The sequence below is a fragment of the Nymphalis io genome, chromosome 12 (assembly GCF_905147045.1).
Source record: "Nymphalis io chromosome 12, ilAglIoxx1.1, whole genome shotgun sequence".
Taxonomy (NCBI): domain Eukaryota; kingdom Metazoa; phylum Arthropoda; class Insecta; order Lepidoptera; family Nymphalidae; genus Nymphalis; species Nymphalis io.
The window spans coordinates 1778093-1791885 of record NC_065899.1 but is presented as its reverse complement, the minus strand read 5'-3'; the positions used below and the strand labels follow the sequence as shown (position 1 = coordinate 1791885).

The 13793-nt window shown below is 39.0% G+C and overlaps 1 protein-coding gene across 6 annotated transcripts in view; it reads left to right on the top strand.

Annotated features, from left to right (window-relative positions):
* LOC126772158 (uncharacterized) overlaps nucleotides 1–9015 on the top strand; it is an 86942-nt gene extending 77927 nt beyond the window's left edge. For 5 of the 6 annotated variants that reach the window (XM_050492351.1, XM_050492353.1, XM_050492356.1 and 2 more), the window contains exons 2-6: nucleotides 1925–4382; nucleotides 4737–5359; nucleotides 5723–6035; nucleotides 6675–7011; nucleotides 7942–9015. In XM_050492351.1, coding sequence (XP_050348308.1) covers nucleotides 1925–4382; nucleotides 4737–5359; nucleotides 5723–6035; nucleotides 6675–7011; nucleotides 7942–8350 — 4140 coding nt within the window. In that variant the 3' untranslated portion in view covers nucleotides 8351–9015. The remainder of the gene's footprint in view (nucleotides 1–1924; nucleotides 4383–4736; nucleotides 5360–5722; nucleotides 6036–6674; nucleotides 7012–7941) is intronic. The other variant, XM_050492352.1, reaches the window with a different exon arrangement.
* The last annotated feature ends 4778 nt before the right edge of the window (nucleotides 9016–13793 follow it).

The window sequence follows — 13793 nt, the reverse complement described above, 5'->3', positions numbered from 1 at the left end:
CATAGTAGGAATATTAGCTCTCACATCTTAAACTAACAATTTCTATATACGTGTGTCTACATTTTCACCATTCGACCCATTAGATATTTGTTTACGTTAGTTGAACGTTTTCTTACAATACGTATAAATAGCGAAGCTTAATAAACATTAAATTATTTTGAAAATATTCCGATGTTTGGGGCGCACTCGGCGCTTTGGACACCGGCGAGTCCCACATACCCCCCCCCCCCATTGTTTCCGTGGGGGAAACGCGTAACGCGTTTTTCCAGTGATAAAAAAAGGACGGACATAGGCTACATTTTTTACCTAATCCTCCTCTCCCCCTAACACAGTCGAATGCTAGCTTAATATATATTTAATTATTAAGGCTACTTTAGAATCACTGCTAATATGAAAATTGGACACGCATAACAAGGACACCTACACAAACAACATTATAATTTTGTACTTAATTTTCATTTAAATGTTTCGTTTAAAATCAAACAATCAATCAATCAAAATGAAATAAAAAAGTTGTGCAAGTAATGAAATTTTCTTTAAAGAAATACTGTATAAAACGCATTAAACTTATAAGTAAAAAAACAAGTAAAAATACCAAAGGTGCTAATTAGGAAAAACAAGATGAATTTCTCTTATCTCAGACACGTCGGTATGAATATTTTATTAGTAAACCAGTGGCCTAACAGAGAAAGTGTGTACGCGTTGAGGACTGCTACATATGTACATATAAATGTACTTGCGGCATAAATGTGGAGATAATTATTTATATATATAAAGCAAATCTCATTTTTCTTTTGGTCCTTTGTTTAATTGTTATGATTTTTTATTTTATAATTTTATTAACTGGAGTAACTACCGGTACGGCTTTGTACAAGTCTCATACTGCCACTGGACAAAGCTATCATGTAGAAAATATTGGCTCAGCAGTATTTAATAAAATATATTTATGATTATTCTTAAATTGTACTACAGTTGCCATAAATTGAATTGTTTAATAGGAAAATTTAATAATAGCGATAAGGTGGTATTAATATGTACATAAACATTATTAAATTATATTTTATATATATAATATAATTTGATATATATATATTGTTCTTCTGTTAGTTTTAAATTTAATTGACAGGACTTTTTACCTTATCTTGAGATAAGGTTATGGCGTGGAAACAGAACAAACATACCCACGTTCTCATTTCTATTAGTGATAAGAATAATTATATCAAACATTTAAAAATAAATTCCGCCAACTAATATACGAAAAATATAATAATATTTACATCAAACCACTGTTAGCTTTTAAGCCGAGAAGGCCCAGTGGTAAGTACGCGTGAATCTTAACAGATAATCGTGGGTTCAAAGTACCACTGGAAAGTACCACTGAATTTTCATGTGCTTAATTTGTTATTATAATTTATCTCGTGTTACGGTGAAGGAAAACATCGTGAGGAAACCTGCATGTGTCTAATTTCACTGAAAGTCTGCCACATATATTCCACCAAACCTTCTCCTCAAAAAGGGAGAGGAGGCCTTTAGCCCAGCCGTGGGACATGTTACGGTACCGTTAGCTTGATCAATTTTGTTATATTCATGCTAGCAGTTATTCGCCTTAGATGATGCGACTTGCGTGTTTATAACGGATTCAATTTGAAACAATAGCTGTTAGTTAATAATTGCACCAAAAAAAACGAAGTTTCATTAACATAGTAACAATTTATGTAAGATTTGATTGAAATACACGCAAGTCTGGTAAAGTTATTTTCGATATATATATTCTTTTTTTCTTCAATAGTAATCTATGAGACTTGGTTTTTATTTTAAATATATTTATATTTTAATTTAATTAAATAAGATATTAAGCAAAATAAACTTAAAAAATATAACAGTAGTAGTTTTGGCTAATATTTGTTTTTTTTTTGTATTACAGAATGCCAGTTATGTAATCAACAGACGCTATACGAAGAGCAAGATGTCACCGGTATGCCACAACTTCGTACAGAACGCGTGGAAAAAAGATTTCTGTTCAAATTGTTTCAAGTCACGAGAAGAACACTCTAAGCAGGATCGGTCTACAGAAAGTAGTAAATATTTAGCAACTCCATTCCAAAATAGAAGCACTTTCTTCAAGAAAACTCCCCCCAGTATTCTTAAGATACATCCAAAGAAAAAGGGCAAACGTAATGTCCGCTTTCCGGAAGAGGTAAGCAGTGTTATTGGATATGGAGGTGATGATTGGTCCGACGATGAAGAATTCGAAGTTTCAGAAGATAACGACGAAGATGACACGTTCCCAGATACAGAAGAAGAGAGAGAACTTCACAGAATAACAAAATCTAACACAGATTTTAACACCGTAAAAGCTAATTTACTTGGTGACTCTGTTGCAAAGACTTACACTTCGTTGTTGTTAGGTAAAGTTCAAACTGATTCAGATGGTAAGAAGAAAACGTTAATGGTCTCCGTTACCCCATTCGGTCAAGAAAATAAGAGCCCTAATGTTAAAACCCACACTCGCAAACCCGCCGTTTTAAATTTAGCTGAACAAGCTGAAGAATCTTCAAATGGATACAAAACTAATATTATTCTTTCAAGTTACATTAAAGAATCTGAAACTATAATTACAACTGAAGGCACAAAATCATCTGAAGGTATATTATGTACGGAAAAATCGTTACTTGAAGAAATATCTGAAACACTGCATCAGAATAGAATAGGTGGACCTGACCTTAATTTAATTCAAACGGAATGCAGTAAACCGTCCATTGTTGAAGGTAAAATTAAACAAAGTATGCAAGATGACTGTGAAAAGAAAGAAATGACAGAAACAAAAAAGAACAGTATTGTTAGAAAGTCGCCATTAAACAAAAAGCAAGAAAGACCAAAAGTAAATCTTAGTCGATCAGAGTTCAAATTTTGTAAAATTAATATTGAAAATAGTAGTGTTGACTCCGCAGTTGGCACACTTAACTCAACCGCAAATAACTCCTTAACTTCTGATGATGAAAGTTTTAGTGGACGTACGGATTCTGACAATGATGATAGTGGGCATTTCTCTGAAACGCACAAAATAGAAGAAACTGTTAAAATTAAAGTATATAATGAAGATAAAAATATAAAAATGTCACCGATCGGTCAGCTACGAAAAGTAGACGGGCAAGCTAATAGTGGATATTCAACTTTCCAAAGTCCGATCATTGACATGCCGTCTATCATACCTAAACATACGGAAGCTGTTTTTTCCGCGGAAGCTAGTCGTGAATTAGCTGGTGAACCGGATGGCAGGGCAGATCCAGATGATACGAGTGAAGCGCCAGCTTTACCCAATAGTCCTATGCCGACTATGGACCCGCGCCCATCCTTCTTACACGGTATGATAACTGACATAATGCCAGGTAAACCGGTTCCGCCAGAAAAACCTAAGCTACCTGTCAAACCAGTCATTAAACAAAGCAAAAAAAGTGTTACCTCAACGCAACAAGTTGTTATGCACGTTCCGACAAAAAAAGATGACGATGAAAATATTATTAAGTATGTGGGCGATCAAAATTGCGAGACTATCGAAGAAAAGTCAGACTCTGTTTATTACGCGAAACCAGTGCTAACAAAACAAGACAGCGACACGTCTTTGAGTAGCCTATGTAAACGTAAAGCACCAACACCTCCCCTATCACCTACCGAGGAATACTCTAGCACCCTGTACCAAAGAAATCCAAACGGGTTTATGAAATCTGACTCTCCAGTTGTGAGAGAAATGGAGAAACGAGAAAGAGCTGTGATGTCTTCGTTGCCAAAATTGAGAAGTTCGGACGATGAAACAAAGAAAATAGAGCATATACCAGAGCCAGCACCGAGAAGGAACATTTCACTATCACACGACAATCTACTCTTAGACGAAAAACGTAAGGGCAAATATAAATTCTCTATTAAAAAATTACTTCGCATCGGGTCATCGAAAGACTTGGATAAAAAAGAACTAAGCGTTGCAACTGTGACGAAATTATCGCCAAAAACCGAGGAGATTTATGATTTGACCCCAAAACCAAAACCGCGTCTCGTCATTATACATCCTTTGGATATTAACGGGTCGAATGTTGAAGTTGTGAAATCGAATTGTGAAATTTCGGAAAGCTTACGGCGATTGAGTCACGACGATGTTTCGTCAATATACAGCGGAAGTAGTTCTGCGACGGATGATACACCACCAAGGGTTGTTAATAAACCACCTCCTCCACCTAGGGTATCCAGCGAGGATTATAAAACCGTGTCCAATGTACCAAAACCTGCAAGACCACCGCCACCTAAATCTATAGCTTTACAAAAGAAACAAAAACAGCAAGCTTGGGCATCCGCTCCGAAACAGGATGATAACATTTATGCCAATTTAGGTAAGATATTATATACTAAAAATATTTAAGCGATCACTAGCATCACATCACGCACCGCGACTATAAATCTATAAAAGTATAACACATAAACAGCTTGTAAGTTTCTTATTTCATTAAATTTTAATTAAGCAACTAATTTTCTTTAAACATGTGCACAAGAAGTACGAAGTATATTTATTATTATAACTGTCTACAATATTTTTAAATGTATTATTAATAAATTTATATACATTTTATACAAATTCACTTTCGACATTGGTTTATTGTTATTTTTATAAATCTGTAATATAATTTTTGGTTTATTTAATTGTTAAGAAAATAAATAAATTTTAGATTATATTAAATTGTTTTCAGGAGAGATCAGATCGGCATTGGCGCCAAGGAAACCCGAACGTACAGCGAGCATGCGAGAGCGTGAGTCGCACTTGGAGCTTGTGAAACGCCGGTCACCTTTGGACGACGATAAGGATGAATCAGACGAGCCGCAGGAACTTGTACAAGCAACCAACGATACAGTGATACATAACTACGACGACGTATACAACACCGCTAAATATGACGAGGAAAATTGTGATTCAGCCAAAAACAGCGACAGCGACTATGAATACGTCCACCACGCGCGCTCCAGTTCGCCGGAGTGTGACTCTGCGATTAAAACAAGAGAAGTAGAACGCGCTGAACGAAAGATTGAAGATACGACTGAATTCCCTAAATACTCAAACGGTTTTCGTTCGTCTTTACCGTACTGTGGCAGCGAAACAGAGTCGGAGATTTATTCGCCGTACAGTTTTTACAGTTCAAACGATAACATGGACAGTCCGTCGAATGACGATTATCAAAGCGAAATGACTCCAAAGAATACGACGAACAAATTGCGGGTTAGGAAAGGAAGGAGCGTCGTTCACAAGACTCTTGAAGATAATTACGGTGCGGTCGTTATCGCAAATCACGAAGCGCTGGCGCAAGTTTTAGAACAGGTAATTTAGTCGAACGTGCCCTCGAGCTTACTTAACAAATCAGTTCTCTAGATTAATTTGACCGCTTAAATTTTATTAAAATGTATTCATGTAGCGTTGTTAAATTTTAATGCTTCGAAATGCAATTTTGACGAGAAATAATTACTAAATGATTGAAACTAACGCAATTGATGATTTAATAATTAGTTATATATATTTAACAAATATATACATATATATATGTGTAACTAAACAATTGGATCGACCTTCATGTCACAATATCTTAACATAATTTGTCTCGCAAATTTACAGTACAATAACAAAAAACAACATTTACTAATCATTCGAAGTTTACATATTAACATATAGTTTCTTCAATTTCAGGTACAACAAAGTGCAACCATGCAATCTTCGCTACGTGGTCTCAAAGCTTGTACCAATTTGCGTTGGAACGATTTCACAATCCAACAAAACAAGAATTTCACCAAAGCTGGCAAGAGGTTCTTCTACCCAGCGTGTTGGAACTCCAACCAAGGACCCGTCAACGTGACTCTTATGTTGTTCAAGGAACAGATGGCTTCGCAAATGGTCTGTCAGTCGGTCCAGCCGTCGACGTTATGTCTGAACGCCATCACGGAATTCTGTGATTTGGTGCCGTTGCAACAGTTTGGGGAAGATGGGGATGACTTGGTACAAGGTAATATTACAAATTTTCGTTATATCCGTTTATCAATTAATCATCAATCTAGATATTCATTATTCAACTACTTACAAGCTTTGCTTTTGCACTTTTAAATTTAAAGTTACATAATATTTATTGAACTAACGTAATTGAAAGTGTAAATGCGGTAAAAACTGAAACTGCGACTTATAAAAAAGTAACCGAGAATTTTTCATTGTATTTTAATCTCAGAAAGCCATTCTTAATTCAAGCTTGACTTTTATGATAATTATTGTTACTGGTATCAGGACCGGCAGTCTTCATTTCTAACCAGTGGTTACTCTTAGAAAATTGCAGGTTCAAACCCCGGCTAGCACCACTGGAGTTTCATGTGCTTAATTTGTGCTTATAATCATTCGTCTCATACTCGGTGGTGAAGGGAAACATCGTATGGAAACCTAAATACGTCGGATGTCTGCGGCATGTGTATCCACCAACTCACATTAGAGCAGCGTAGCTTCAAACCTTCACAAAAGGTTTTAACCAACTACAAGCTTGTTCTTTTATGTACTTTATTATTCATTAGCAAAACCTATGAGAATATTTTGTATTTAAGCATCATTTATGGCATGTATATTTCCATCAAAATAATAATATAGAAAAATTATATTTCAGCAACAATCGTCGTGCTAGCAAACGCTCAAGTCGACACCATACAATCCTACGGCGAAAACCTCCACGCCGCAGAGGGCAGCACTAAAGATCACCAGCTCGTCCAAACCGACCAGATCCACGAGTCCATATTCATAATGCTCCAACTTATCAATGGGCTCAAGTGTCTCCAAGCGAGGGGAGTGGAAGAGATCCCTGAGTCTCTCACGTCCTTCATCGTGCTGAAGGAAACTCCAACCGGGAGCCATGGAAGTACCAATCTCCCCTCACCAGACGACAGGTTGAGTTCACTCTCAGCCCCCAAGACCAATTCGTACGGCAGATTGTGCATACTACAAGGGTAATATTTCTAAACAATACTTATATAGTAGGTAAACTAGTATTTACCCCGTGTATTCACGTCAAAACAGAGTCTAAAAAATATTTTACATGAATAAAGCTCAATTCCACTTAGTAATGTAGGATGAATTTTTAATTCATAAAAATAAAACTTTAGTTCAAAATACCAATAAGGTTACCTATACTAATATTATAAATGCAAAAGTAAAACTAGAAGAAGTAGAAACTGTCTGTATGGTACGCTTTCATGGCTAAACCAATGAACCGATTTCGATTAAATTTGGCGTGAAGCAAGCTTAAGCCCCAAGCTGTAAAACACGCGGGCGAAGCCGCGAGCAAAAACTTGTAAATATTAAAAAGGAAAACGACTAAACATTCCCTCTGATGATGAGTAGTCACTTCTGCCCCGAGAAAATTCTAACATAGACACTTATTATTTTTATTATTCTTAATTTTGCAAAGTTTTGCCAAATTTGTAATATTTTACTTCATTTTATCGTTTATTTAATGAAAATAAAATTTCAAGTATTTTCAGTTACTAAATACTCAATTCATATTAATAAAACTATTGAAATATTATGCTTGTCTTCAATTGACACAACATAAGAACCCATTAGATCACAATCTAACCTGCGACTTACACTTCACTAAGCGACCCTTGAGCGATAGATAAATTAAAAAAAAAACTATAATTTAAATCTCAGTAACAGCCTGTAAATGTCCCACTGCTGGGCTAAGGCCTCCTCTCCCTTTTTTTGTTTTTTTTGAGGAGAAGGTTTGGAGCTTATTCCACCACGCTGCTCCAGTGCGGGTTGGTGGAATGTCGGAATATAATTTAAATCTCATAGAATTAATTTTGCAAAACATTGTTTAGTTCCGTTTCATGACGCATTAATATTTTTTAAACTAAATAAGTACGTGCTTATGACAGATTGACCGACGACATGAACTGCAGCAAATCCACCGACGAAGACCTCAGCTCGCTTTGCAAATGCGCATTGAAAGCGATCGAAACTCTCCTACCCGGAGAAAAACTAACTCCACTTTTAAAAGAAGTAATACAAGAAGAAAGAGCCGTCTCCTTGAACCACGCAAAATCAGTCCTCGAATTCATGCTCTGGGGTCCTCTGGACGTGGTACAGGGTGTTCCAGTCGAAGAAAGGGAATTATCCCTCCAAAGATGGTTGGATCTCGAAAGGGCGACGGTGTTGCACGGCTTAGTGCGAACTAGGGTACAGTTGAACGTGTTCGAACAGCTCCATCTAATGTTCTTGGTGCGGTCCACTGCCAAGGCCATGTGTGACGCTAGCGTACTTCTCGAAAAAGCCAATGTTTATTAATTGTCTTTGATTATGCTCTATATAAAGAAGGTACTCTGTCTCTTTCTTTTGTATAGCATTACTCTGTCATATATATAAATGAAATAGTGTACGAAGTTACATTTGTTTAAGCTTTACTCGAATGATTTGTTGTTGGTGCGTGTGTGTTAAAATAAAATACATTGATTACTTATTATAATCAAATATTCATATAATTACACGTAAATTGTTATTTGATTATTTTTTTTCTAAACAAGTAAAAGTTTTTTTGTTAACAACACATACGCATAATAAAACTTCATCTCTATTTATTTTTTAAGATAATTATTAAGTTAGGCACCTTCATAATTTCAAGGCAACATTATAGATGTTTTTGTTCAACTTATTATTGTTTGTTATTGATTTATATCATTTTTTTTAAATGAATTCATTATATTTAAAAATAAATCAAAATTCTTGCCAGTGTAAAAACACTTATTTAACCGGTGCCAATGGATTCAGAACTGACAACTTTATACTCAAATATCGGTGCCTTATGTATTATACACTAACAAATCTGTAAATTAACACATGTAATTTATATTCTAGTTATATTTAGCTCTGTAAGCAGTGCTACAGTTCAAATGTTTAATTTTCTTTTTATAAGTATACCATTCATCGAATACAAATAAACAAATTACTGATTATTTTTTGTTTATTCTGTTCTACCCCATATTGGTTTATAGTATTATTCAGGAAATGGTTTTAATCTCTTAAGCCGTATGTTAACCGTATGATTGAAGCTCGCAGCCATTCTCTACTCGGTGTATTTAATTGATGATAATAGATGTAGTCAAACTACACAACAAACAAATCACATATCTTAGACACTATTTACATCAACGCTCGGAACACTCTCCACTGCATGAAACAGTAACTCTCGTAGACAAACACTTCACCCCTCAAAACCTACACAGAAATGAACAATCAATCAATCAATCAACAGCCAATCGTTGTCCACTGCTGAACATAGGCCTCTCCCAAGGTGCGCCAAAGCTCCCTGTCCTCCGCCTTCCGCATCCAGTTGGTGCCCGCCACCTTCTTAAGGTCGTCGGTCCACCTGGCTGGAGGGCGCCCTACGCTGCGCTTGCCGATTCGCGGTCTCCACTCTAGGACTCGTCTGCTCCAACGGCCATCGGTCCTACGACATACGTGACCAGCCCACTGCCACTTCAGCCTGCTAATTTTGCAAGCTATGTCGGTGACTCCGGTTCTTTTCCGGATAATCTCATTTCTGATCTTATCCTTCAAAGATACTCCGAGCATAGCTCGCTCCATAGCACGCTGAGCGACTTTGAATTTGTGGATTAGTCCCGCAGTTAGTGTCCACGTTTCGGCACCGTATGTCATGGCAGGTAAGACGCATTGGTTGAAGACTTTCGTCTTCAAACATTGCGGTATAGACGACTTGAGGACTTGACGAAGGTTGCCAAATGCTGCCCATCCCAAGCGAATTCTTCGATCGGCTTCCTTCTCGAAGTTGTTCCTACCGATTTGTATAATCTGTCCTAGGTAGGTATATTCACTAACAACTTCGAGAGGTTTGCCCTCGACGTATATCGGTCCCGGCACGACATGCCTATTGAACATGACCTTGGTCTTGTCCAAGTTCATGCCGAGACCGACACACCGGGAAGACTCGCCTAGGCTACGCAGCATTTCGGTGAGTTGTTCCAGCGACTCTGCTATGATGACGATATCGTCGGCAAATCGAAGGTGTGAGATGTACTCGCCGTTTACATTGACTCCATACCTAGTCCAATCCAGCGTTTTGAAAACGTCTTCCAACGCGTTGGTGAACAGTTTCGGGGATATTACATCCCCCTGTCTCACCCCTCTGCGCAATTGGATCGCCTTCGTCTTACAGTCCTGGATGTGGACAGTCATTGTAGCGGCGTTGTACAGACATCTCAGTACCTCGATATATCTCCAATCGATATGACATCTCTGCAATGAGTCGAGCACTGCCCAGGTTTCGATGGAGTCGAAGGCTTTCTCGTAGTCCACAAATGCCATACACAGCGGCTGATTGTACTCTTCGGTCTTCTGCACAATCTGCCGAACAGTATGGATGTGGTCCACGGTGCTGTAGCCTGATCGAAAGCCGGCTTGCTCTGGGGGCTGGAACTCGTCAAGTCGTCTGGCGAGACGGTTCGTGACGACTCTTGAGAACAGCTTATACACGTGACTCAGGAGGGAGATTGGTCTGTAGTTTTTCAAGAGGGTTTTATCACCTTTCTTGAAAAACAGTACCACCTCACTCCCGCTCCACGTTTCCGGGGTCTTGCCATGTTGGATGACGGAATTAAAGAGGCTTGCTAGCTCTTTCAGGACCGGAGTCCCGCCTGCCTTAAGCAACTCTGTTGTGATTCCGTCATCTCCCGGAGATTTGTTGTTTTTAAGCTGTTCTAGAGCCGCCCTAATCTCTCCTTGGTCAACGACCGGGAGCTCCTCGGAGTAATGGCGCATAAGAGGGGCGCGCTGGTCATCAATACTGATTCCCATGGGTTTATCCGATCTTGAAGAGAACAACTGCCCATAAAACCTCTCTACTTCTCCGATAATCTCAGGCCTAGAGGTAACGACCCCACCATTTTCAGTTTTAAGTTTTGTCAGACGCGGCCTCCCAAACTTGCGAGCGAACACTTTCGATCCCCGATTTTGCTCAATCGCAGCCTTGATGGCACGGGTATTGGAGCGTCGGAGATCGCGTCGCGTCAGCGTTTTTATTGTTCGGTTTAAGGCCTTATCTGACAAAAACGATGGTAGTTCTCGTCGTTTTCTCATGAGCTCGAGTGTCTCAGCAGAGAGTTTTGGTGCGTTGTCTCTTCTCTGTGGCGGAAAACACTTGCGGGATGTGTTTTGCAGTATTTTGACCAGCGTGTCGGTTCTCTCATCAATGCTGCTTATGGTTTCCAACGCGGTGAATTGATTTTGAAGTTCCATTTGGAACTTTTCGGAGCCTTGAGCAGCTTGGAGCATGGTAGGTCGGAGAGTAGACCTCATCATTCTCGATCTTTCGGCTTTTAAGTTGATATTTAGAGTGCCTCGAACCAAGCGGTGATCACTTCCGGTATTAAACCTGTTGATCACTGAAACATCTCTAAATATGTGCCTTTTATTCGAGATGATAAAGTCTATCTCGTTCCTTGTCACGTTATCGGGGCTTCGCCAGGTCCACCTCCTCTGAGGCTTCTTTTGAAAGAAAGAATTCATCAAAAAAAGCCCCTGCGCTTCGAGGAAGTTTACCAGCATTTGCCCCCTGTGATTTCTGCAGCCCAAGCCGTAAGGTCCGACTTTCGATTCACCGCTATCTTGTACTCCCACTTTAGCATTAAAGTCTCCCATAACAACATTGTAGTGGGCCCTCGAGGTGTCGTTGAGGGCCTTTGCGATGTCCTCGTACATCGCTTCGACCACATCATCAGAGTATGTCGAAGTTGGCGCATATACCTGTACAACCTTCAGGGAGTACCTGTCGGAAAGTTTTAGGACAAGGTACGCTACCCGGTTCGACACACTACTGATTTCCACAATGCTGCTAATGAGATCCTTTTTGACTAGAAAACCGACACCACCCTGGGAGAGGTTATCACCTTCGCGGAAGTAGAGTAAGTTACCGGACTCTAGAGTTATCGTGTCCTCCCCCTGTCTTCGGACTTCAGATAACCCCAGTATATGCCAGTTTATATGACTTAACTCTACTTCTAATTCGGCGAGGTGATGGTCCAGCCTCATCGAGCGTCCATTATACGTTGCCATTTTCAGTCGTTTTATACGGTAGCCTGCCGTGAACCGGTGATTCTTAGCACCCCCTGCCCTGCCGATACCGCGACCGCTACCTTGGTCGGGCCTAGCGGGCTTGCCGGTAACTGGGGGCCTTTTTTTGGGCGCATCTGCCATTTAGGGAGGTGGTTTGCCCATACTCGCCGCGCTGGGCAGGCGTGTTGGCGAGCGCAGTAGGGGGTAAGATGTTTATGGGAGGGGGGACGCTGCTGCCCATCCCCCCTTTTCCCCGTCCCTCAGTCGCCTCTTACGACACCCACGGGATGAGATTGGGGGAGTACTATTCTAAGCCGGTACTCCACGGCTAGAAATGAACGTATTACCGATATTAATTAAAAAACTGCCTCTTGGCAACAGAAATCCCTTCATGGCAGACATCGCCATGACTTACAGCAATTATATGTTGACAAAGCATCGTCAAACGCTTGGCTGAGGCGTGGTGATCTCTTTCCTGAAACGAAAGCCTTTATGTTGGCGATATGGGATCAGGTCGTCGACACCCGGAACTATCAGAAACACATAATACGCACACTTAATTTCCAATCAGATACATGGCGACACTGTCATTCTAATACTGAAACCATTCAACACATAACTTCTGCCTGCAGAGCCCTTGCGCAAACTGACTATAAACTTCGACACGACCAAGTGGGCGCATCATACATCAACATCTCGCACATAAACATAACTTTATAAAAAAGAAGACTTCATATTATAAATACCAACCCAACACTATACTAGAAAATAATAGTTACAGGATATACTGGGACAGAACTATAATCACAGATAAAACAATACATTTCAATAGACAAAATTAAGAAAATTATTTATCTTATTGATATAGCTATTCCTAACACCTATAATATACAGTCGACAGTTTCGGAAAAGCTCAGTAAATACCAAGATCTAGCAATTGAATTGAAGCGTCAGTGGCGAGCAAACACCATCCATTTGTCCTCATTCTCATATCATCAACTGGAGACTTACCTAAAAGTCTACAACGTAGCCTTGATATGTTACAGGTTCCTCAACACACTCATCATTTACTCCAAAAGGCAATCATCCTCAACACATGCCGCCTCACTCGCAAGTTCCTTACGACTTCATCCATCTCATCTGCTTATACGATCACCTAGCCCCTACTCGAGCTTGCTTACGACCCGTGTGTTTAGTTTTTTGTTACCTCATAGGAGAGAAAATTTAATTGAACATAGTAGTTGAATATTACAATTTGGTTTGTACAAATTAATTTAATTCCAATCAGTTGGGTGTAGCACTGTACTCCTCGTTATATTATAAAATATTCTGTATTACGGAGTAACATTCCCGTTTTTTGTGGTCGCGATTTTATTATGTTCAATATGTTTTCTCTTAAAGACTTTCTAAAACAATATTAGATTCTATAGTTAAATATCAACAAGAATAGGTGTGTTTAGGTGTGAGCCTGTGTGTGTGTTTCTTTTCTAAAACATTAGATAAGGTATTTTTCTGTTTCGTCATAAGTTTTGTGTGGAATGTTTTTTTTTGTTGGGGATTCAACGGTGCTGTAAAATAATCGTTTGTCGAATAAAATTCTGTCGTACATTAAGGACATAAAATTCATTATACAACTGTAAAGTTGGGAAGGTGATTAAACAGA